Raw genomic sequence first — 25,977 nt, forward strand, 5'->3', positions numbered from 1 at the left:
AATAAAAAAAATACAAATATAAATAGGAGAGAAATCAAACTCAAAATTCAAACATTTAACTATCTAATTAAAAGAGTTAAGTTATTACCTTTTAGTGAAAACATATTTTCACTTTCTCTCTAAAAAAAATATATCGATAAATTAAAAAAAAAAAAAAAAGCGAATATAGATGGCGAAATTTAATTTTTTTTTCAGCATATATCCGTAAATCAATATATCTCTTTAGGAAAAGTCCAAAATACTCTTTTTTGGAAAATTATACTGTAATTCTTGTACTTTCTATTTTCATTCATTTTTCAATTCCTTCATGCCAATGCATTCTGTGTGTTTTATTTACTCAATTCGACATTCACGGATCTACCTTCTATTTGTTTGGTCAATTTACATTTCAGTCTTCACACTTTCCCAAAGTTTTCAATTCAATCCTATTTCTCATAATTCATCCTCATTAATTTCCTCTCCAAGTATCAAAATTAACTCCATAACAAAATTCATTTCTTAAATTCGTTTTCAAAGTTTTGTCAAAATTTCACTGATTTCTTATATTTGAATAACTTAAACTAGAAATTAAATGATTTAATGTACATTTGGTGCACAAATAATGTTTTTTTTTATTGTAGAAGTAGTTTTAAAAAATTATCATGTGTCTTTTATTTTTAATATTTTACTATATCCTTATAAGACACTTGTCAACCCCATACTCTGCTTGTAGAGTCCAAAAATTCCATAGTGGGTATTTGGTACATTAGCAATACACTTTTATATTTCACAAGCAATTAAAAAAATTTGTTATGTCACTTTTTTTAAAAATATTTATTTTTACTATTTAACTATACTATTATAGAACATTTGCCAACCCCTTACTCTACTTGTGGAGTCTATAAACTTTATTAATAATATACTAAATATTTTCCTAAATAGGGTAAGTATTTGATACACTTACTGCGTACTTTTTTTATTTCACAAACTTTTGTAAAAAATTGTCATATGTCGTTTTTTTTAATATTTATTTTTTTATATTTTACTATACTTCTGTAGGACACTTGCAAATCCCTTACTCCCTGAAGTCTAAAATTTTCACTTGCTAAATATTTTTCCAAATCAAAAACTAAAATAATGAATAAAAAAACTCTAAAAAATAATTAGCAAAAATTAAATAGACGACTAAAAAAAATAGTCTTTGTGTTTACACGTGACTGTGGTAATCCTGCTTACTTAAAACTACTATTTAATTATATATACAATTTACAATTAATTTATTAATTTTTTGGGATACAATTAATATTAAAATATTACAAATAAAAAAATATTACAATTTCATTATTTTATTATTAGTATTAAATTCGGGTTTGGGTCAGTCTCGAGTTCAAGTTCTTCAAATTTAAGTGTGTTTTTAGGTTTGAACTTTTTAGAGTTCAACTTTTTTTAGGTTTGAGTTATTGAAGTTTTTATCAAATTAAGCTTAGAAACAAGTTTATACTCAAATATTTTCAATTTGGATTTTCAAACTCAAACTCTTTTTGCAACCATTGCTTTTACCATCTAAGATTTCTAGCCAAGTGGTATCAAGTGTGCAAAGGTAAGGAATTTAGTTGATAGTTTTCACAGGCGCAACATATATAATTAATATTTCTAATAATATTGACATTTTTATCGTGAACTTACAGATCATATCTATATTAATTAATACGCTCCTTAAACTCTATGAACGTTTTGAACTATTCTCCAAGCACGTGAGATAAAAATCCTCAAATAAGACAATAAGTCTATTAAGAATCTAAGACCAACCGCTTTTCAACAAACAAGATTATAATAATTGAAATGTGGAATTGTGGAATGAAATTACATACACCTTTCAAGATTTGAGAAATAGAAGTATTTAACTTCAACTATGTTTGGTTTTTGGAAAATTTTAATGTGATTTGGTGGATCAATTTAAACATTTGTTGAAGAGTTTGGATAAGATGTGCTTATTTAAACAAAGCTTTGGGTCGGGGGTTTGTATTTTAATATTTGGCCTTTTTCTTTTAAATTCAAAGTATGCGGTACAGTTATCCAGTGTAAACGTTCACTTAACGATAAAAAAATTAGACTAAATCTGCATAAAATAAATAGTACAGGGATTATTTGTACAATACAACCTAAAGATTTTATACATCAGGTGGCTTACAAAAATTGGGAGGTAAAAGATAAAAAGGGTAAACTATCCTAGCTGGTCACTCAACTTTTAAGATACTTTCATTTTTGTCATCTAAAATGAAATCCTTACAATTTCGTCACTTAACGATGTTTTTATTTTAGTCACTTACTGTCAAAACTCTAATGATGGTGGTTGACTGTACAAGTCACATCATATTTTTTTATTGAAATGAGGGTGTTGCCGACTATAGTGACTAATCCCTTCGCCATGGAAGCTCTCTAAGGAGATAAACGACATCAAGTTTACACTTTCATTTTAATTACAAAAAAAAAACCCTTTCTTTTAAGTGTCGACCGGGTAAAAAAATTAAGGATTAAATTGAAAAAAGTACTAAAAATTAAAATAATGCTTTAAATTTTTGTCAATTTGTACTTATTTGCCTCCTTGCCAAAAGTTCTAAAATTCTTTTTCTTTTTCAATATTAAAAATTTAAATTACAAAGCATCAAAATCAATTAAATAAAATACTGAAAATTTTTATCCTTTAATAGTGTTAGTTGAATTGTTACTATAATATTAAAATTAATTAATTTAATCAATTTAATCTTCTTCTAAATTTTTAAAATTTATTTTATTTTTAGATTATTATTAATGAAATCAACTCAAATAACTTATCTTTAATTGATTTCATTAATAATTTTATGTGAAACTCAATTTTTTTTGTTCATTTGATCTCAAATCTTCCATGCTAAGTTAAAAAAAATTCTATTAATTAATTTTATTTTCCATGCGAAACAAAACTTAGATTTTTTTCCATCACTTCTTTTCCCAAACAAAACCCAAGATTTCCTTCTTTTAGCTTAGTATGGAAGATTCGATATTATATAATAAAAAAATTTTATTTTATTTTATTTTTTCAGATTATTATTAATGAAATCAACTCAAATAATTTATTTTTAATAATTGTCTATGAAACTTAAATTTCTTTTGGTCATGTAAGCTCAAATCTTTCGTGCTAAGCTAAAAAAAAATCTTGCAATTAATTAAATTAATTAATTCTATCTTCTATGTCAAACAAAACTTAGATTTTTGTCTGTCACTTCTTTCTCCAAACAAAACCCAAGATTTTTTTTTTATAACTTAGTAAGGAAGATTTGAGATTATATGTTAGAATTAAGTGACCCAAATCCTTATTTAAATAAAATATAGTGGTAAAATAAAATAAAAGAAGAACCCATATAGAATTACACTTCTTTTATTTTATTTTAGAATAAGGTTTTTTAAACCTTATTAAATTCTATCTACTTGATATTGATTAGAATAAGGTGTTTCAGTCTTACTAGAATATGGCTTTACAAGCCTATAAATAGACATGTTCTATTCCTCTTGTAATTAAATTCGAATTCGACATAGTGAATTTTCTTCTCCTTTGCCCGTAGTTTTTTCCCGAAAGGGTTTCCACGTAAAATCTATGTGTTCTTTTTATTTTTTTTAAACAAATTGGTATCCGAACTTCTAGGTTATTCATCTCGATCACGGTAATGGCGTCTTTGAAGTATGAAATTCCGTTGTTGGATCGCAACACCAGATTTGCGTTGTGGCAGATTAAGATGCAAACAGTTCTTCCGCAGATGGATCTGGAGGATGCCCTGCTAGGGATAGATAAGATGCCTTCGACATTAACAGATGAAGAGAAGAAGCGTAAGGATAAAAAGGCATTAACACAATTACATCTGTATTTGTCCAACAAAATTCTGCAGGATGTGATGAAAGAGAAGACTGTCGCTGCATTATGGAAGAGGCTAGAACAAATATGTATGTCGAAAACTCTAACAAACAAGTTGCATATGAAGCAGTGTCTTTATGCTCATCGTTTGGATGAAGGTGCATCTGTACACGAACACTTAACAGTGTTTAAAGAAATTCTCTCAAACTTGGAGGCCATGGAGGTTCAGTATGATAAGGAAGATCTAGGGTTGATTCTACTTTGTTCGTTGCCCCCATTTTATTCAACCTTTAGAGACAAAATTTTATATAGCCGTGAGTCTCTCATAGTTGATGAGGTTTATGATTCTTTAACCTCGTATGATAAGATGAAGCATCTTGTGGTTAAACCCAACTCTCAGGGAATGGGTCTCATTGTTCGTGGGAGACAAGATCGGAATGCTGATGATGATTGTGGTAGGACACAGGAACAGAATACTCGTGGTAAATCTAAGGGTAGATCAAAGTCTTCAAACATAGGTAAAACTTATAATTTCTGCAAGAAGAAAGGGCACATTAAATCTAAGTGCTATAAGCTACAAAACAATATTAAAAGGGAGGCTAAAAATCAAAAGGGAAAACAATCAGAAAATTTCGGTGAAGCTGATGTTGTAGAAGACTACAGCGATGGTGAACTTCTAGTCGCTTCTGTCAATGATTCTAAAGTAAGCAAGGAGTGGATACTTGATTCAGGCTGCACCTTCCACATGAGTCCTAATCCGGATTGGTTTACAACTTACGAAACAGTGTCTGAAGGTGTTGTTTTGATGGGAAATAATGCTTTATGTAAAATCGCAGGTATTGGAACAATTAAAGTTAAGATGTTTGATGGAGTTGTCAGAACACTTAGTGATGTACGACATGTTCCAGAATTGAAAAGAAATTTAATTTCGTTGAGTACTCTTGATTCAAAATGGTACAGATACGCAGCAGAAAGTGGGGTTTTAAAGATTTCCAAAGGTTCCCTTGTTGTGATGAAAGGGTAGAGAAAGACTGCCAAGTTATATGTTTTGCAGGGTTCTACTATTACTAGTGATGCAGCTGTCGCTTCTTCTTCCTTGTCAGATGATGATATTACTAAACTTTGGCATATGCGCCTAGGGCATATGAGTGAGAAAGGCATGGCAGAATTGAGTAAAAGAGGACTTCTTGATGGGCAAGGAATTTGCAAACTTAATTTCTATGAGCATTGTGTTTTTGGGAAGCAAAAAAGAGTTCGATTCACCAGAGGAATCCATAACACGAAGGGAACGTTGGAGTATATTCATTCTGATCTGTGGGGGCCATCCAGAGTGCCTTCGAGAGGTGGAGCTAATTATATGCTAACATTTATTGATGATTTTTCCATAAAAGTTTGGGCGTTCTTCTTGAAGCAGAAAAGTGGTGTGTTTTCCACATTTAAGTCTTGGAAAATTATGATTGAAAAACAGTCTGGAAAACAAATAAAATACCTCCGTACAGACAATGGCTTAGAGTTCTGTTCTGATGAGTTTAACAAATTGTGCAAGTCAGAAAGGATCGTGAGACACTTGACAGTTTGCCATACTCCACAGCAAAATGGCTTTGCAGAACGAATGAACAGAACGACCATGGAAAAAGCTTCGATGTATGTTGTCAAATGCCAACTTATCAAAGTCGTTTTGGGCCGAAGCAACTTCTACTGCATGTTTTTTGATCAACCGATCCTATCTGTTGCCGTTGAGAAAAAGACTCCACAAGAGGTATGGTCTGGTAATCCTGCTAATTATTCTGATTTAAAGATCTTTGGGTTTCCTGCGTATGCTCATGTTGATAATGGAAAATTGGAACCGAAATCTATTAAATATGTTTTTCTTGGTTATAAAGCTGGTGTAAAAGGGTATAAGTTATTGTGTCCTGAAAATAAAAAAGTTATTATTAGCAGAGATGTTGTTTTTGATGAAACTGCTATGCTACCTAACTTATCTCTTAAAGACTCTTCCAATAAAGAAAATCAAAAGCAAGTGGAGCATCAGATTAGTACAGAGTCGACTCCTCAAGCCAGTACAAAAATTGATAATAGAGTTGCTTCTTCACCGCAATACTCTGTCACCAAAAATAGAACTAGAAGAGAAATTAAACCTCCAAAGAAGTATGCCGAGGCTGATCTAGTTGCTTATGCTTTAAATGTGGCTAAAGATATAGATGCGAATCAAGAACCATCTAATTATTCTAAGGCGATTAGTTGTGAAGACTCAGAAAAGTGGATGTTTGCTATGCAAGAGGAGATGGAATCACTCCACAAAAACAGAATTGGGATCTTGTAAAACTTCCTAAAGGTAAAAAGGCTGTTCGTTGTAAATAGGTGTTTAAAAAGAAAGAAAGGACTCTAGGAGTTGAAGAACCCATATATAAAGTAAGGCTTGTTGCAAAGGGTTACAGTCAAATTCTAGGAGTGGACTTCACAGATGTGTTCTCCCCAATTGTTAAGCATAGTTCGATTCGAGCTTTGCTCGGTATTGTGGCCATGCATGACTTGGAGCTTGAGCAGTTAGATGTAAAAACTATATTTTTGCATGAAAACTTGAGGAGGATATTTACATGCAACAACCAGAGGGTTTTACAGTCTCAGAAAAAAAGGACTACGTTTGCTTGCTGAAAAAGTCTCTTTACGGTTTGAAACAGTCACCAAGACAGTGGTACAAGAGGTTTGATTCCTTTATGACTTCTCACAATTTCAAAAGAAGTAGTTTTGACAGTTTTGTTTACTTTAAGAAAAGCAGTGATGGTTCTTTTGTGTATCTACTTCCTTATGTTGATGACATGTTGATAGCAGCAAAAGATAAATGAGAGATAAGAAAGGTCAAAACCCAACTAAGTGAAGAATTTAAGATGAAAGATTTAGGACCAGCAAAGAAGATACTTGGTATGGAGATTCTCAGAGATAGAAAAGCAAGTAAATTGTACATAAGTCAGAAGGGGTACATTGAGAAAGTTCTTTGCAGGTTCAATATGCAGAGTGCTAAGCCTGTTAGTATTCCTTTAGCAGCCCATTTCAGAATTTCATCGGCTTTGTCTCCACAATCAGATGATGAGATTGAGTACATGTCACATGTTCCATTCTCTAGTGTAGTGGGATCTCTCATGTATGCTATGGTTTGTTCACGTCTAGATTTATCATATGCAGTTAGTGCAATTAGCAGATATATGGCGAATCCTTGTAAAGAACATTGGAAAGCAGTTCAGTGGATTTTAAGATATTTACGAGGAACTACTGATGTTTACTTACAATTTGGAAGAACAAAAGATGGAGTAATTGGGTATGTTGATGCTGATTTTGCTGGAGACCTTGATAGAAGAAGATCTCTCACAGGTTATGTCTTTGCAATTGCAGGTTGTGCAATTAGTTGGAAAGCCACTTTGCAAACTACAGTCGCTTTATCTACCACTGAAGCTGAGTACATGGCGATTACTGAGGCTTGTAAAGAAGCTATTTGATTGAAGAGACTCTTTAGTGAACTCAATGAATACCTTCAAATCAGCACAGTATTTTGTGACAGTCAGAGTACCATCTTTCTTACGAAAGATCAAATGTTTCATGAGAGAACAAACACATTGATGTTCGGTATCATTTTGTTCGTGATATTATTGCTCGTGGTAATATTGTTGTGAGCAAAATTAGTACTCATGAAAATCCTGCAGATATGATGACTAAGTCACTTCCTATAACCAAGTTTGAGTATTGCTTAGACTTGGTTGATGTTCATTGTTGAAGTTAAACCCTTAAGGGGTTTTATGGAAGAGATGGAGAACTTGTTCGTTGAGAGTTCGCGATAAAGAACTTGTTCATTAAGAATTCGTGTCAAGGTGGAGATTATTAGAATTAAGTAACCCGAATCCTTATTTAAATAAAATACAGTGGTAAAATAAAATAAAAGAAGAATCCATATAGAATTACACTTCTTTTATTTTATTTTAGAATAAGGTTTTTTAAACCTTATTAAATTCTATCTATTTGATATTGATTAGAATAAGGTGTTTCAGTCTTACTAGAATATGGCTTTATAAGCTTATAAATAGACATAGTCGAATCCTCTTGTAATTAAATTTGAATTCGACATAGTGAATTTTCTTCTCCTCTGCCCGTGGTTTTTTCCCGAAAGGGTTTCCACGTAAAAATCTGTGTGTTTTTTATTTTTATTTTATTTTATTTTATTTTCACATTATATAATTAAAAGAAATTTAAGTTTCATAGAAAATTATTAAATATGAGTTATTTGATTTGATTTAATTAAGAATAACTTGAAAACATAAGCTAAAATTTTAAAACTAGAGATTAAATTAAATAATTTAATCAATTTCAATATTACAGTAACAAATGGATTGATATTATCAAGGGATAAATTTTTTTTCAACAATTTATTTAATTGATTTTGATGTTTTGAAATTTAAAATTTCAATATTAAAAAAAATAAAATTATCGACAATGGGATAAACAAGTAAAATTTGACAAATTTTTTATGCAATAGTTTAATCTGTACCGCTTTTTCACTTTAATCCTAATTTTTAACCCAAATTAATGTACTTAAAAAGAGATTTTTTTTTGGTGACAAAAATGAAAACAACCTAGAAGTTGGACGACCAAAATAAAAGTGTAATTATGATGTGGAGTGTACAATTAACCTTCGTTAGAGATATAATAGTTGAATGTTTAAAATGAAAGCGTCTTAAAAATTGGGTGACGAAATTGTAAGAATTTCATTTTGAGTGACTAAAATAAAAGTGTACTAAAAATGATGTGACCAAAATAAAAGTGTAAATATGACGTGAAGTGTACAGTTAACCTTCATTAGAGATATAATAGTTGAATGATTAAAATGAAAGTATTGTAAAAATTAAATGACAAAATTGCAAAAATTTTATTTTGGGCGATCAAAACGAAAGTGTACTTAAAGTGCTGTGAACATTTAGGGCAGTTTACCCATCATAAAAAGAAATACTATATTCTGGGGACAACTCTCAAAAATTTTTTTTGTCAAAATCATGGGTACATTCTTTGTATTTTCCCAATTTTCCCTCCTAAACCGAAATAATTCCCTCTTTCTTCTTTCCATTGTATTTTGGTTCCCTCTCTCACACTAACGCCACTAGGTAAGGGGAAACAAAACCTACAATCTTTCTTGTTTGCTTCATCATTAGCGTCAGTTTTAAAAGGTAAGCTTTTTTCCTGGGTTTCTTTTCTTGTTTGTAATATCCTTTTTTTTAATACATTCTTGTTCGTAATGTCTGGTTCGAATTTTTTTTAATTTAATGATTTTTAGTGTGTCGTGCGTTTTGATTTTTGTGGGTATGACATCTTTCCATTGTTCAAAGCTTCCATTCTTCAATATGGGTTCGTTTCATTTATTTCTTTTACTTTTCTGTTTGGTTAAATTTTAAGAATTTTTCTGGTTTATCTTGCTTTATTTTGTTTGTCAATTCGTGGGTTTCATGGCTTTTGTCTTTCTCATTTTGTCTGCATGTGTTTTTATCTGCTTTTGGTTGATGGCGTTACGGTTTGCTACTGGGTTATGTGGTTTGTTTGGCTCTTGAAAAATTGGGAAAGTAAATTAAAAGTTTAACATTGTATTCAAGTTCATTATGGTTGTTTGTCTCTATGTTTTTTTTCCCTTCTTTTTCCTTTAGTTTAGTGGCAATATATAAGTGCATGTCAAGGGTCAAGTTTTGACTTTGCTGCTTCATATATCTTTTCTTTTTCCTTGTAAAATGTCTCTTCTACAAAACAGAATTTACATTATTTGTATGCTTTAACTTCTGAAGTTCTCCCTTCTCTGGTCCTTATAATTATTAAGTTGATTGCTAGTTAATTTGTTGATTGTAATGGTTATAGGTTCTTTTTTACAGTATTTGATCCCTTGGTATTTTTAAGATTGCATTTTTGTATACTATAGCTACTTTGTATTGGTTGATATGTTTATGTTGCTTGACATTGTGATCCTGGTAATTTTATTTAGCAATGGCCTTACTTGTTACCTTTATATTATGTTTCAGGCTTTGAAATTTGGATTCTTGGCTTTCAGTAGCATTGTGATTTTACTTAGCGTGCAGCTAGGAAATATTTGAGCAATGTTAATTGGCTGTACCTGTATCGAGTGTAGCTAATATATGGTGGTTATTGCTATAATGGTGGGTTAGGTTTTTGATGAAGTTGGTTGATATATTTGACTAAAATTGTGTGGTTGCAGTGGTGTAGGAATATTTTGGATGATAGTGGATGTTGGATAAATAGGTTTGAAATTTTGATCCTTTAATCTTCGAGTCCTAACAACCATGGAGTGTAACAAAGAAGAGGCTGTCAGAGCGAGGGGAATTGCTGAACAAAAGATGCAAAATGGTGATTTTGAGGGTGCTAAGAAGTTTGCATTAAAGGCCCAAAAGTTGTTCCCTGAGCTTGAGAACATACCACAGTTGTTGACAGTATGTAATGTTCACTACTGTGCAAAAAACAAACTTTTTGGTTCTGAAATGGACTGGTATGGGATTCTTCAGATCGAGCAATCAGCTGATGAGACTTCCATCAAGAAGCAGTACAGAAAGCTTGCACTACTGCTCCATCCAGACAAGAATAAATTTGCTGGTGCCGAGGCTGCTTTTAAGTTGATTGGGGAAGCAAACAGGGTTCTTTCAGACCAAACGAACCGTTCTCAATATGATTTGAAGTGCAAAATCTCAGTGAAAACTGCACCAAAGTCGGCTTCTCACCCTTCGAATAAGGCCTCTAAGGATAGTCAGTATAAGTTCACATTCACTGCTTCATATTCGTATCAACAGGCACAACATCCAACATTTTGGACACTCTGCAGTGCTTGTGGTATCAAGTACCAGTACTATTTGGATTGTTTGAACAGACTGTTAGATTGCAAGAGATGTGGGTCTTCCTTCATCGCATTTGACTTGGGTCCTTACGGCCACTCTTGTAGTCAGTTCTCCAATCAGAAAGAGATACCGAATCAGGGACCTTGTAAAGTACCTTCGCAATGCAATGGTGGTAGCCACTTCTCGCATGGAATTGCAGGGTCAGCTCATATTCCAAAGGCAGGAAACTCTCATGAGGATTTTACAGCTAATCAGAAAGTGGACCGATTTTCAAACACAAGAGACAAAGAGGAGGGTGCTGACATGCCTAAGCCTAATGCGACGAAACCCAAAGGTTCAGGAACATCGAGAAATGCCAAGAAGAGAGGGAGGAAGTCAGTAGAGGAATGTGCTGAAACTGCTGACGGTGCTGGACAGGAAGATTGTGGAAATAATAGTGGTTTGAACTCAAATGCAAATGCGAGTCATCCTCCTAGGAGATCTTCAAGGCAAAAACCTATTACAGATTATTTTTCTTGGCAAAAACGTGCCTAAGTCCAAATGCGTTAAACTGTGTTTGTGCTTACTTTTCTTTTCCTTTTTTACTACTAAGTTCTGATGTAATGAACTTTAATCTTATGAAAATGATCTCGGAATATTAACTTAGAAAGTTTGTAGTCATGGGCCCATGACAGTTTATTTCAACTTTATTTTTTGTCTACCTTAGTAACTTTTTCCGATTTTGGTGATATAGTATTTTGAGATAATGTCATGATGACAAGACCTAATATTAGAGTAGAGTGTTATATCATCATTTGGACTAAATTTTTGAAAAACTGTCAAGCTTCATACCTAATATGAACTAAAAATAATTTAAGAATTAAATTGTCAAATTTATAGGCTCAACATATTTTATTTAAGTTGGTGTCACGAGTCTATCAAACATCAACTCAGTTAGGAAAATTATGAATTATGTAATTAAAATAAGTTATGTTATATGAGGTTCTTTTAAACTTTTTTTTTTAAACTCAAAAAAGAAATTTACGTATGATTGGATTTGAGCTCATCTATTGATATTAATAAAGCATGGGTAAATTATACCATTAATAACTAAATTATGGGAAAGTTTTTGTTTTGAACACTTAACTAAATAAAGTTACAATTTAGTCATTGAACTATTCAAGAGTTTTCATTTAAATTACTAGGATGTTAAACTCGATGTTATATGACTTTCTCTATTATGTACCAAAGAAAAGCTCACTTTCCCCTTCTCTTCTACATTTCAATTTTTTTTCATAAAAATAGTTTTGGACGTCACAGATTTGCAAATTGAAACTCAAACAACTTTTTTCTCTAATTTTCGACATTGTTCGTCAAATCGACTTGGATCTAAGGTGCGTTCTTTTACTTTTTGATGGGTACTGATCCACCGTACCGATCATCAAGTCGTCGTTTGGAGCTCATTGGTAGAACTTAAAAAAAAAACTTAACAACTAAGTGACTTAAATGAAAACTTTTGAATAATTTAGTGATAAAATTGTAACTTTTTTTAGTTAAGTAATCAAAACGAAAACTTACTCATAGTTTAGTGACTAATGATGTAGTTTACTCATAAAACATTAACTTTATCACTAAACTAAAAATTTATTTTAATATAATATTTACAATTCACTTATATTATGTGTGCTTTATTAATTAATTTTAAATCATTTATTATTTTTTAAGTAAGTAATTTTCATGTGCATACTCATGTAATAAAAAATTTAAAATATAAATATTTTGGATTTATGGCATATGTGGGTGAAAGAAAGAGTATTTTGCAATAATAAATATAATTGCCCACTGGCTATTTTCTTGAATAATCTAAAGAAGAAAACATCATATGTAAGAAAAAAAATCAAATAATTTGATTGAAACTATAATCGTTAAAATTCATATGTTTGTGATAAAAATATAAAACCTATTTTTAATGAAGTACTCATTTTGCATCCCCTTCTCAAGGATTGTTAAAGTTTAAATAGCAAGAATGCTGACAGCAATTTGCTTTAGCTAATGAGATATATTACATCATTTCTTTGTCCAAAGCTAACTTCTATGTGGTACCAAAAATTAATTACAACTATTCTCACAACCACATTGAAAGATTTATTAAAGGGATAATTGTTGTTAAAGTACTAAAGTTATTTACAATTAGACCTGATCATCACCCACTTGAAAAGTATGAGGGTTTAGGTAAAAATATAGGTTCGAAAAATAGGTTTGGATAAAACTTGCCATGTTTTCAGGAATTTCACATGGAAGATTTGATCAAATTAAACACTCAGAGACGGTCCCTTGCAACTTGGACATTTAGATTGGATTGAAACTCTACGAGAGTACATGATTGGTTTATTCTTTATTATTATATTGTAAACATGTTATTTTATTATTGTGATACCTTCTATGTTAGTAAGTCTTGAATGAAAATCTATTAAGGGAAAGACTTGTATAAATTATTGTATCGAGAGTTTTTATCACTTATCTTGTTCAAGTTAATGATCTTTTCTTAGGGTGCAAATTGTTAGTAAAACCATTTGTGTTGTGGTTTTACTTGTTGAGTTCATAGGGGTGAACTTAGTGGTGAGTGTATTGTTCTTAAATGTTCAAAAGTAAAGAGAATCATCACGGGGTGTGTGATAAGTTAAGTTTACTTCTTGTAATTGTTGAAGAGAGTAAATATTTTTCACTGAACTAGATTCTACAAACATAGATAAATCAATTTTTATAAACAATTTCTGTGTATTCTTTGTATTTTCGATTTTCAAATTCACTAGCAACTTTCATGTAACTCTTTCCAAACATTTAGTTTATTCACTAATGTTATGGCCCATTTTTGTCCGGACTTCAAACAAAGAAACAAATCAAAATAAAAAATAAAATAATTAATACGCCCAAACACTATCCTAGCCCAAAATATTACAACCCCATAACCCTCAAGAATTAGCAGAAACGAAAACCCTAGCAGCAGTGTGCGCTGCTCCCCACATGCCTGGTCAGCACGTCCAATGCTCGAGGCCTGACCACCCCTAGCTCTCTTGCACCAAAATGGAAAACCTCTACCTCGTTGACTTCTTCCCTAACATGCAAACATGGCAAGAAAAAGAAAGCAACAAGCAAGAAGGAAGCAGAGAAACGGAGGCAAAACAGTAACAATAAAAATATAAAATAGTGTATCTGTTTGGCTATAAAAGCCATCACCGAATGTAAAAAAAAAAGAAAAAAGAAAGAGATCAAATACAAAAAATGAGAAGTTTGAATAAAAAATCAAAGGTGTTTTTCCATTCTTTTTTTTTTTTTAAGTTTTTAATTAAGTGAATAAATGAAATAAAAAACCTTACCTCGTCGATTGGTTTCCCCCACAGTCGAATGTCGCTGGCGTTTGAATACTCAAACCCATATGGGTTCTAATGAGGGTTTGAAAGGGAGACGAGGGTCGTTGTTTCCTTTTGCATAGTATTCTTTATTTCCAAAAAATCAGATTTGAAAGTTTTCTTCAAAAAGGAGGAAAGAGGGTTTAAAAAGGGTCGAAAAGACTCGATTTTGCAAACCTCCGACCACCGTCTATGGCGGAGGCGCGGTAGCCGATCGCCAGAGCCTAAGTCGGCGTTTAGAAAGGGGAGAGGTTTTGCAGAGAAAAAAAAGGAGGAATGGTTTTTTTTTAAAACAAGTGTTGAAATGAATTTTTTGTTGAAAAATTTGCTTACATAGAGGGCTAAAACGATGTCGTTTTGGCCTGGGTCTTTAAACCCCAAAACAGCATCGTTTCATGCTCAACCCGTCCGACCCGACTTGCTCCAGCCTAGGATCCGCGTATTTTAAATCGGAAGGGCTAAAAAACTCGTCCGACCCGACCCACTCCAGCCTAGGATCCGCGTGTTTTTAATCGGAAGGGCTAATTGCGCTTTTAGCCCTTCCGCTTTTTTATTATTTTACGATTAAGTTTTTTAATTTTTTATTTTTCGCCCCTTAATTTATTTCGTTTCCAATCAGGTCTATATCGAAGCTGCTCGCTTTGGAGGGGGATTATTTCCCATTTTGGTCCCTCCTTGTTATTCGCTGTTCGATTCGGTCCTTTTCTTTTTATTTCTATTTCGGATTTGCCCCGAATTTCTATTTTAAATTCAATTTAGTCTCTTTTTTAGTTATTTTCCTATTTTTTATTAAAATTAATTAATTTTATTATTATTACTATTATTACTATTTTTGTTATTATGATTATTATTATTACTATTATTTTTATTACTATTATTATTACTATTTTTGTTATTATCATTATTACTGTTATATTACTATTATTATTATCATTATTATATTTTCTTTTTTGTATTTACCTATACGTTATTATTATATTAAATAATTTAATATTATTTTTTAGCACATTTATTTTATTTTTTATATATCATTACTCTTATTATTATCATTTTATCATTCATTTTATTTATATCTTTTTAAATAATTTCAAAATTTAGAATATTTATTATTTGTATTATTGTTATTATTATTAATATTACTATCATTATTATTAATATTATTATTTTTAAATCCTTTTTTTACATGATAGTTATTTATTTACTCGATTACTATTAATTTTTTAAAATTTTGAATTTCTTAGCTTACTTATTATTTTTCTTTTTATGATTAACTTGTTCATTTTATTCGTTCATTCTCGTTTTCCTTGTTGTTGCTTAATGCATTTATTTTGTTACGCATATTGCCATCATGAATTATTTTCACCACAAATTTGTGTTACATTAATTTCACTTGATACATAAAATTTCTGTTTTTTTAAGCAATCTCTCGTATTTTGGAACTCGAAAAGTTGTTCTCTAAGTTACAGGGTTTCGATTTTCTTGATGAATCCGAATAAACGAACGTTTTTAAAAGCACGAATTATAAATATTCTTGGGAAGTAAGAAAAGATCGTGTTCGAACTTACGGAATATGATTTCCTTCTAAAACCAAGATAATCAAATATCTTTTAAAATAAATAAATTTTTAGGCGTTTATTCGCGTATCAGGAATTTAAGACATTGTGTCCTAACTTATGGGACGTGATTTTTTTCGATTAATGTGAAATATGCCATTTTCTCGAAATTTTCAATCGAATAATATTTTAACAAAGGATCGTATTTTTAAAATCTTTTCAAATTCTCAAATTCTCGACACTAAGGCATTAATTAATCAACTAGGTACCAATTTTGAGCATTACGAGGGTGCTAATCCTTCCTCGTACGTAACTGACTCCTGAACTCATTTTTTGATTTCGTAGACCAAAATTATCGTTTTAATAAATCGAACTTTTTATTAAAATGATCAAAATGCGAGGTGATCCGATCACACCTTATAAAAAAATGATTAGTGGGACGACTCCCATTTTTTATTTTCGTTTTCAAAATAAAAAGTCACCCCTTTTTAAAAAAAAATGATTTGGACAACTAAGAACATGCAACTCTTTCCAAACATTTAGTTTATTCATTAACAACGGTTTAATACTTATATATTGTACTGTTTGTTAATTTTCTTTAATACATATTATAAGAGACTCAATTTTCATTCTTAATTTTTACCGCCTCAATGAAATATAGTGTTTTCTATAATACATTTTTACAATTTTAACCTTCTAATAGTTATAATTTCATATCAGCTGTAAAAATTCATTTTTATATATTTGGACTCCTTTGAGTGGTTCAATATCATCCCTAATAAAACCAAAATAATTTTAAATAAAGTAAATTAAAAAAAAACAGATTTCAATTTGATTCATGAAAAGCTAAAAATAAACTTGGTATTTGACCAATTTTTTTTCGTATTCAAGTTTTTTACGATTAGTATAAATTTAAATGTTTTTTTACCTGCTTATTTGCTACATTTTCAAAATGATTTTGAGTTTACCAATTGCTTATTTTTCTCAAATATATTATAGTTAGCATTGATGCAAAGAAGAAAATGAGAAGGAACTTCTACCTTTTCGCTTTATATGTTAATGTCTCACCATGTAAATAAGTTTCTACAGATCATATAGCAACACTCATGTTTGAATATCCTTACGAAGAATAAGAGTCGGAATAACAAAGCTGCACTAACTATATATATATATATATATCAAGGACATCCATTACCAGATTCATTGGCAAAACGAGAGCAACATATTACAAAATTTTGGTTGCATATAAACTCTGAGCTTACCAAGTTCCAGGTCATCTAAAGTATTTCCTAGAAATGAATGAATAAGATTGACAATAAATTTTTGGTATCAGAAACCTGTCTCAATATGCAACCTGGCGGTAGCCCCTAACTCCAGTCCTCGCCGAGATGTCTTCCATAACTGGGACTCCAGCCCTAACCTCCTAATCTCCATAAGCCCACGCTCAACTGCATACAGTACCAACTATCAATATATTTTAATCATGACATGACATTACTTCAAAATTTACCATACCTTATGTTACATGGATTTATGAGGTGTTGGATATGGATATGTGTCGTTCACAAGTTTTTGAACACAAATACTTTAGGGAAACTGAAGAAGTCCGGATAGTATAACGTGTATGTAGCCTATATTTTTGTCTAGTTTTCGGGAAAAAAAATGCAGGAGATTCATGAAGTCAATACTTTCTCAAAGTCAGTAAAGCTGAAATAGTGGTGAAAAAAAAACAGAAGTAAACTACTGCTTATACCTACAGGCTGAGGTGACTCAAAGTCTAAGAAAGCAGGCCATCCAGGGGACTTGGATAATGTTCTCAATAGTTAAGCTTGCCATACAAAGAAAGAGAGATGTACAGAGAGCAAGTACCATCAACTGCATCCTGCGAAGTAATACATTGAGAGCTGCATTGGATCCATGACTGCAAACGTTCATCTGCAATATCAGCTTCCACTCCATGGTTCATTGCCCTCCTCCAGAAATATGTAAGCCAAGCCTGCACAAGCATAAGCCATAAGAACCTAGTAAACTAACACAAAAGGTCTACTTGAAACAAATAACTCGATCAAGCAGATTAATGGTAGAATTTCAGGCCTGCTTACATGAGCCTTTAAAATTTCACAACCTTGGTATTATTCCTCTTGTTATATGTATAAGATTCATCAACATCGTACTTGTTCTACACTTTTAAAATACAAAATGATACCTGTTATCTCACAATGTTTTTGATTTCTCTAAAGCACAAGTGTGCGATTCTTGAAACTAATCAGGTTCAAACTTACATGCAATGAACATAAGGTCCAAGAGAAAACAAAGACTAGTTTGGAGCCATAACGACATAATCATCTTTCTTAGATTAGCTTGGAGCCTTAAGACATGATCATTTTTATTGGTAGTAAAACGCAGGAACAAGGTAACACTGTACCTGCTTAAAACGCACGTCTTCAGACTCCTCTTGGCTCAATTCTGAAGGAAAAATATCATCAATTGGAGAAAATAGGATACAGGAATAAATGTACAACAAACTCTTACATTCACTAATGCATGCCTGATACTGACGTAAACATAAAAAAAGGTTAATTAACTTACCAAATACCTCAAATTGACCCTCGGTAGGTAGTTTCACCTCCTCTGCAACCATGAAAATGGATAACAGTGTCAGGCGACCAATAGATCTTTTGGATCTTAAAAGCATGCCACTCATGTCCAGCTATTGCATTAACAATGAAGTGTCAATTTCTAAAGTTGTTATTACACGCAAACAGAACAGCAGAAAATACTCCAACTATCAATAGATGTCATGTTCAAAAAGGTAAGGAAAAACATACCAGTTTTTAGCATATTTTGGCGTCTCTGTTTAGCCATTGCAAATGCAACTGCATCCTCTACCTTCAGAAATGATAAATTATTTAAAAGAACTAATTAAAAGGGAAAATATTCTGTAAATATATAAACAAACTGATCATTATGGGAGGAAGCCATAAAGAAGGATAGAATGCGATCATATTACATCATAATTCTGTGATAATAAGTGAGAAAAAAGATGGAACCATAACTGCAAACACAAGGATATGGGGTAAAGAAAAAAAAACCTTTAACAAAGCCAGTTCCCTTAGACCTTTCTCTACTAAAAGCATGCTTTCAACATTTCTCTCTCCAGATAGTTCATTAGTGTGTTGCAGGACTTTTCCTCTTTCTTCTAGATCATCCCCGGCTGTTCAGTATGGAGATAAAGGGGAAAAAAGGAGACATTTAGTTCTCTCCGCAGAGAGAGTAAAAACTGAATGTGAGACTCTAAGAAGCAAGGAAAAAAGGAGGAAAAGATCATCTAAAGATTGACTTTCAGATCCTACCAAAAGTCAGATGGAATATTTGGGGAGCTGGATGAAGTAAAAAAGCATATAAAATGAAATCTTACTTGAAATATCCTCCTCTCTGGCTCTTTGTCCGGCAGCTAATACTATTTCAACAGGAAGAGGTGCAAATGATGACCAATATTCATGTTTCACCCCGGCTATATCGGCCTGAATACCTGCAAAAAGTGATGTCCTCAAGAAATCTAAGCAGGCTCCATGCAAAATGTAAGAGACATAATTATAGTGTAGCACATTAATGAGACAGACTACAATTACAACTTCAATTACTCCTGGGATCACTTGACCATTATAACGATTTGCAGCATTTTAACTTTTTAAAGATTGATTATATGTAAGCAGCTGTCTATCCGATACAGCAGCATCAACTCAAAAACAATCAGGAACTTCATGTATTGAAAGATCAACACTTTACCATGATCCACACATAAACTCCAATAACGAGCAAGCCAGCATCTCTTTAAAACAACCTCTTCCTAAGATGAAAACTGCAGATTACGTAACTATGACATAAAGGAGTAAATTGGCAGGATGATGTCTACAAGATTAGAAATAAAGCCAACCATCTCTTCCTCAGTCAACATCATCCTTTGAGTTACTGTTTGCAGTGCTTTGATTTCAAACTCCGCTTCACCGAGCTTCTCTAGGACAGAATTTGTTTCATCTCTAGCAATCTAGGCCACAAGTTAAGAAGGGAGAGACTTATTTTAAGCATGGTTTCCCTTTGTAAGAAAGGAAAAATTCAAAAGAACAAAAAAAAAAAAAAAAAAACAGAACATACAACATAAAACTTCAAGATACCTCAGCTTCTGTCTGGAGAGCAGCAATCTGTTCAAGTGTAGCCTGAGCTTGTGCTCCACCTCTTGAAGCAGCCTGCAAGAAGGACCATGTCACATGCTACTCAGCTGCAGTTCATAAACCATTTCCTGACTAACATGTAAAAGTAAAGAATAAAATCAGCACAATGGTTTTCGTGAAAAGAGGTCAGTTATAAGCAATAAAGCATGAGTAGCTAGGTCTACAAAACCAGTGAAACTTTTTAAGATGTTCAGAGTGAATAAAGCAAGATTCCGCTACCAAATCCACAGATCTAAAAGCACACCAACTTCTTTGCTAAGCCCCTCTATTGACTTTGAGATGGCATTTATTTTTGCATATTAGATTCACATTTATTTATGCTCATGTACATGACCGCTTTATATATTAACTCAGTAAGCACATACTTAAAGGAAAGTCTTCTATGGCTCATGGTTATTATGTAATTTTCCATGCATAATGAGACTGGTAACACATGCAGCAGTTCGAGCTAAGAAAATAGTGGCACTCATTAGAAGAACAAACCTCCCTCTCCTGCTGGGCTGCCTCCTTCCTGAAGAGAAAAAGAAATAGCAAGTAAGAAAAACGGAAAAATAAATTAAAATATAAAATTAAATACATGTAAGCCGTGAAGCTTGCCTGCTTAAAAGACGTGCTTCTAGAGTTGCACCTTCTCCAAGATCAGCAATCTATATTGGAATATGTTATGAATAAATTAAAACTTATTCATACATTTGGTGGCCAGAGCTACTTAAAAGTTCATTCACGTATCACTTGTCTAGTTGCCTTTGAACTGTAAAACGTTCACCTGTTTCTCAAGCAGCTGAACTCTCGCTTCTGCTTCCTCAAACCTCTCCTCTGCAAGGTGAAGCTGGGAAGGCAAATATCATGATAGAGCACCAAAACAAACAGCATATGACTATTATTAAAATTTTCCACAGGCCAAAGTGGCTGTTTGGCTAACCTAGAGTAGAGAAATCAAAGTTTTTGGGAGAAAATGGTGCTGCAACAGCAATATCCAAATGCCAGTAAACAAATAGATTATGCCAGTTATTTGAAGATAACTGCTGCAACAACTTAGGATAATGGACTGGTGCTTGAAGATGACGGGGAGCAAAATTGATATGCATGAGTGCAATATAAATTTTCAAATAAAACTTAAGGCCTCATTACATTCAACATTAGAAAAAGTTACATGATAAAGAAGAAAAAGAGTTATTGGAATCACCTTTTCAAGTAAACTTTCATTTTCATCCTGTAGCATATCAAGCTGCCATGAAATCCACACCATATGATTAAAAAAACATTCTTGCAAAGCTTTTCATTGTTTGATTATATAGACTAAAATTTGAAGTGTTCAGATTTGAAAATTTATATTTATCAAGATTTTTGAAAAAGAAGACATGGTTATGTATACATCAGGTTTCAAATAATTTACTAGAAATGAAAAATCAAAGCAAAACTGCAATTGGATGCTAGAAAGGAACATATATATAGCTTAACTAATTATTGTACCTCATCTTGTAGAGCGGAAGCAGACTGCTGCCTTTCCCTAGCTTTCACGCCACCCATACTCGCAAAATCTGAATTCAATCTGCTTAAACAGTAAATCTTAGAACACTATATAAAACAGAGTAAGAACCTACAGGCATGATGGTAAAAGGCTTATGAACTTCCAGGAGAAGGCATTATGCATTCTTAAAAGCTGGAAGAGCAGCGACAAAGCCTTTGTCATTGAAGAGAATGAGAATCTGAACTCCTCACTTGTATATATATAAATCATCTTGTAACTACATTATATACGACCTTTCTTAAGGTTGTTGTGTTTGTCATATATCTAAAACTTAATATGCTAAGTTAAAAGGGAAAATTCACACGATGTCTGAATGTGACAAAAAAAGGTCTCTTAGGGATTATGATATGGATGATAACTTCAAGCTGAAATCAAAACAGTTTAGAGCTATAAAAATACCGTTTTTCTCTGCGACTATCAGCTGAAACCTCAGGTGTAGTACCAGATGAGGTCGGCTTAGGTACCGCCTGAGCTGTCATGATTCTCAACTGTTGGCGACCTGGACCTGTAGAACAAGGAGATACAGGTTGTTCTAATGAAGATGGCTGGACAACACTTGAAGCCTGTCTAGTATGAAGTTGTTCTACAGAACTCTGCTGAGATAATCGTCCAGCTGAAGGTGACATGGATTGCTCCACAGAGTTAATGGAGTGAGCTGATACTGGTTGCTCCTTATTGTTGACAGATAGAGAGGTATGACTGCCTGGTGTTGAACGTGTAGATGACGACTGATCTTGATGTATGCGAACTGACTAAAAGAAAATTTATAGTTACAAGTAAGAATTACATTAATCTGTAATATACCATTAAACAGACAATAAACGTTGTTTATAGACAAATTACCAAGGGAGAAGATGAAGGTCTTGCTCTTCCACCAAGTCCAATGGTTGCTTTGCCACTCACTGCACTGTTAGCAAGCTCATCCTCATCATTATCCTCATCACTTGGTTGCTGTGGTACCTGTTGCACAGGCCTTTGAGCCATGGTTTTGACCTGTGTTTTCAAATGGAAGTCTATATAAGAATTCATTTCTCGGTAGCATAAAACTCCAGAGCATTCAAAACCGTAAAATATTTTCCTTGCACTCACATCATAAGTCAAGCTTCTTCTCTCACATTAGCGTTACAAACTAAGAAATTAGCTAAAACAAATTCATAACAAGAAATCACAAAATTACCATAGCAGGGCGTGGCTGCATTGCCCTACCATGAGCAAGACCAATGCTGGGTCTGCCACTAACTAAAACCTCTTCCTCATCACTTTCCTTGTCAGATGTTTGCTGTGTAACAGCTGGTGGCATCCGCTTCTGAGCTATACTTTTAGTCTGCAAAGTTATACACTCAAAGTCAACTGAAAACATATTTGTTGGTAGCAGCAAGCTTTTGCTTGTGGTATGTAAGTAGCAAGCTTATAAAAACACAGCACCTTCATATCTCCAAAAGTTAAATTGACAAAATGATAAATCTAAAATTTAAGTTTAAAACTCAAGCAACCTTAGAAAAAATCACTTATATGTCCATTCCATTTAAAACCTGTCACAAATGTACCCCAGAATTAACAGTATTACTTTTCTAAACGCATTCATTTTCTTTCTTTAAGGCTCATTTGACAAACACATGCCTATCTAAATCAGGTAATCATATAGTTACCGCAGGAGAGCGAGGCCGCACTGCCCTTCCACCGAGCCCTATTCTTGTTGTACCACTCACTAAAAGGTCATCTTCTTCATTCTCATCATCATCGTCTGGTGGTGGCGGTGCTCGAGTTTGAGCTAAGCTTTTCTTCTTCTGGATATTATCAGATAAGTCGAGGTAAGAACATACTTGGTTTACTATGTGAAACCAGCTACGTGCTACCATGAACAAACTTAAGGCCATATGATAAATTGATAAAACTGTCAATAGTGACAACAAAAATAAATAAAATGGTCTTGAACTTGTCAAATGGAATGTGTTGAACTATAACAAGAAGTTTATGTATCTTGACAAACAAGCAGCTGGTCTTAGCTAAAACCAAATTCATATCAGATAATTACCGCAGGAGAGGGTGACCGAATTGACCTTGCAGGAGCGACACCTGTGCTTGCTTTGTTACTGACTGGAACATCGTCATCATTGTCATCATCAGACGGTTGCCGTTTCATCACTGGTGATGGTCGCCTTTGAGGAATAGTTTTGATCTAGATTTTACAAAGCAAGTCCAGGTGATAGAACATACTTAAGAGTTCAGAGCAACAATAGAAGTGTTCAGAATGCTCGACGAGTCACGATCAATGGAAGGGAAGTGTCTTTAACTTGCCTAATTCACTCACTCTTTCTTCTCCTACCTCTCACTTAACAAACATAGCATACGTCTAACCTAAACAACATTAGTGTTAAATAATTCGAGATGATTACCACAGGAGTGCGCGCCTGCATCTGTCTTGCACCACCAAGCCCAATACTTGGCCTGCCACTCACAATAAGGTCATCCTCATCATTGTGGTCATCAGCTTGTGGTGTCATTGCCTGTGGAACTCGCCTTTGAGCCACGTTTTTAGTCTGGATTTTACAAGTTAAAAAACCCATCTGGTAAGTAGTTCAAATTTCAAAAGACCTATTTCGAAATCTGAAGCCCTGGTATAGCCTAGTAGAACTAGAAATGTCCATGGAAGTTTACTAATCCTTTTGAAGGCATAATTATTTTTTAGTCTATTGTTTCTTAAATAGTATTTGTTCAGTACTTCTTGAACATTTAACTATTCATACTGATACGAAACTTTGATTTCAAAATTAATGTATCGGATACCCTTTCCCGAATCCATGTAAACAAAACATTACCAGAGGGGAGAGAGGACGCGTTGGTCTTGCACCAGAGAATCCAATGCTTCCCGTGCTACTAACGCTACTATGATCAAGTTGGTCATAATCATCACCATCATCATCGTTTTGTTGATGAGCCATAACGGCAGCCAGCCTTTGCGCCGCTGCTTTGGTTTGCGCTTTCCTCGGGTTCCCTGTACTTCCATAGCTTGATCCAGACCTAGTGTGACGCTGCAGCGGTGATGATGGCGCCCCAGGAGTCGCCGGGACGCTCTGTCTTCTCTCGCCTGCTAACCTTCTCCTATCCATACTACAATAAACAAAGTGAAACCAAAAACAAACATCATCGTATGTTAAAAATCGGAAAGAAAATTGAAACATAAATCAATGTATGTTAAAATCCGAAAAAAATTGAAATTATGGATTGAACTTAAAAACTTACCAGGATGATTTTTTTAAAAAAGGACTCTCAATTCCAGTAAAAGGTAAGAAAAACAAACATTATTTTTTTTCTGTGACACAAAACGGAAAATAATGAGAAACTGGAATGGAACAGTTTACGGGGACACATTTAAAGTGAAGAACGGTAAACCAAAGGATCCTATTTTTAAGGCAAGAAAGGAGGGAGGTTTTAACGGTCCAATTCCGATTATTTATCAAATACGTCCTTATGGACTTAATGTCTGATTTTATTTTACTAAACAAATATTAAAACCAAATTATCCAATAAGATAAAACTTTATTTTTTATATATATCCGTTTTAAGCACACTAGCACAGCTAATTATTAATAATAATCTCTATTATTTTTTACTTTTTACCCGCCATTTCTTTTCTAGGCTCCACGTTTAAATTTTAAGATAACTATTGTTGTTCCAATAGGGTCGAAAGCGTGTAAATTATTGTACTAAAAAATCACACAAAGTTCAATTCCCAGGGAAGAGAGGTGGATCACATGGATCTCTTAAATACCAAGTCTTTCCTTAGTCAGAATATCTCTTCTATAGTAATTTAATAGCACAATTAAATACTACTATTATACCCTCAAATATTGAAAGAAAAATAGGACAAGAAAGAACACAAGAGTTTTAACGAGGTTCGGTAAATTATACCTACGTCCTCGGGCACTAACACCAGATGATAACTTTACTATCTTCAAAATATTACAAACAAATAGAATTCATTGAGAATTCTCAAATGGGAGAAGAGAGAAAACTAAGAGAGAAAGATTGGTTGGGATGAATTGAAATGAGAAATGAGAAGGCCTATTTATAGTTGAGGTTTAAGGACCAAACAATAAATAGCCCATTATCTCAAAGACCAAAAAAAATTATCTCATGCCACTTTTTCAAAGTCAACTTTAGGGTGCTAAACTTGCACCACTTTGTATTGTTTGCCATTAATGTTGTCTCCCATTAATGTTAACAATCTCCACCTTGAAGATTTGATTAGGATAATCACATCTTCACACACTTCCTTCAACTCCCCAAATTCGATAAAGCTATCTTTTGTAGTGCCTACAAATGCACTCTCGAGCGCCATACACCTGAAGGTGCTCAAATTCTCAGGATGTTAATCAAGTTCAAACAATGATTAAACTTGATTGTTGTTACCACCTTGGTCATCATATCTGCGGGATTATCTGCTGTTGGAATCTTCTAAAGTAGAATTTTTCCTTTTTCAAAGACTTCCCGCACAAAGTGATATCTTAAGTCGATATGTTTGGTTCTTGAAT

General features: G+C 33.0%; 2 protein-coding genes and 1 long non-coding RNA gene across 8 annotated transcripts; 1 reads left to right on the plus strand and 2 right to left on the minus strand.

Moving 5' to 3' along the window:
- Window positions 1-8,840: 8,840 nt before the first annotated feature.
- Window positions 8,841-11,421, plus strand: LOC107941990 (dnaJ homolog subfamily C member 14). Of its 5 annotated transcripts, none has more exons than XM_016875628.2 (2): window positions 8,841-9,075; window positions 9,913-11,421. In XM_016875628.2, the coding sequence occupies exon 2, from the start codon at window positions 10,192-10,194 to the stop codon at window positions 11,269-11,271; it is 1,080 nt and encodes a 359-aa protein (XP_016731117.1). In that variant the 5' UTR covers window positions 8,841-9,075; window positions 9,913-10,191; the 3' UTR covers window positions 11,272-11,421. The 5 variants fall into 5 exon arrangements, with proteins under 5 accessions (XP_016731117.1, XP_016731118.1, XP_040937852.1 ...); XM_016875629.2 differs by having other exon boundaries at window positions 10,107-11,421; XM_041081918.1 differs by having other exon boundaries at window positions 8,855-9,012.
- A 2,119-nt stretch (window positions 11,422-13,540) lies between these two features.
- Window positions 13,541-14,446, minus strand: LOC121209930 (uncharacterized). The gene is made up of 2 exons (XR_005905137.1): window positions 14,094-14,446; window positions 13,541-13,831 (listed from the first exon to the last, which is right to left on the minus strand). It is a non-coding gene; the product is annotated as an uncharacterized lncRNA (long non-coding RNA).
- A 2,384-nt stretch (window positions 14,447-16,830) lies between these two features.
- LOC107941991 (coiled-coil domain-containing protein SCD2) lies at window positions 16,831-24,825 on the minus strand. 2 transcript variants are annotated; one of them, XM_041081921.1, is made up of 23 exons: window positions 24,686-24,825; window positions 24,262-24,553; window positions 23,839-23,982; window positions 23,478-23,621; window positions 23,092-23,226; window positions 22,620-22,766; window positions 22,286-22,435; window positions 21,842-22,194; window positions 21,385-21,463; window positions 21,098-21,139; window positions 20,678-20,740; window positions 20,509-20,558; window positions 20,395-20,422; window positions 19,855-19,926; window positions 19,617-19,727; window positions 19,469-19,529; window positions 19,098-19,211; window positions 18,772-18,893; window positions 18,508-18,568; window positions 18,269-18,310; window positions 18,105-18,145; window positions 17,549-17,675; window positions 16,831-17,127 (listed from the first exon to the last, which is right to left on the minus strand). In XM_041081921.1, the coding sequence occupies exons 2-23, from the start codon at window positions 24,550-24,552 to the stop codon at window positions 17,009-17,011; spliced, it is 2,496 nt and encodes an 831-aa protein (XP_040937855.1). In that variant the 5' UTR covers window position 24,553; window positions 24,686-24,825; the 3' UTR covers window positions 16,831-17,008. The 2 variants fall into 2 exon arrangements, with proteins under 2 accessions (XP_040937855.1, XP_016731119.1); XM_016875630.2 differs by having other exon boundaries at window positions 23,092-23,229.
- Between the last annotated feature and the right edge of the window lie 1,152 nt (window positions 24,826-25,977).

The sequence above is a fragment of the Gossypium hirsutum genome, chromosome A11 (assembly GCF_007990345.1).
Source record: "Gossypium hirsutum isolate 1008001.06 chromosome A11, Gossypium_hirsutum_v2.1, whole genome shotgun sequence".
Lineage (NCBI taxonomy): Eukaryota > Viridiplantae > Streptophyta > Magnoliopsida > Malvales > Malvaceae > Gossypium > Gossypium hirsutum.

What these genes read in the sequence shown, in the direction of transcription:
- LOC107941991 (XM_016875630.2), bottom strand. Translation starts at nt 24,552, where the DNA reads ATGGATAGGAGAAGGTTAGCAGGCGAGAGAAGACAGAGCGTCCCGGCG. An exon ending in TTCGGTCACCCTCTCCTGCG is followed by an intron (nt 23,230 to 23,477) that starts GTAATTATCTGA and finishes GATAATATCCAG; the next exon opens with AAGAAGAAAAGCTTAGCTCA. An exon ending in TGCGGCCTCGCTCTCCTGCG is followed by an intron (nt 22,767 to 23,091) that starts GTAACTATATGA and finishes ATAACTTTGCAG; the next exon opens with ACTAAAAGTATAGCTCAGAA.
- LOC107941990 (XM_016875628.2), top strand. Translation starts at nt 10,192, where the DNA reads ATGGAGTGTAACAAAGAAGAGGCTGTCAGAGCGAGGGGAATTGCTGAA.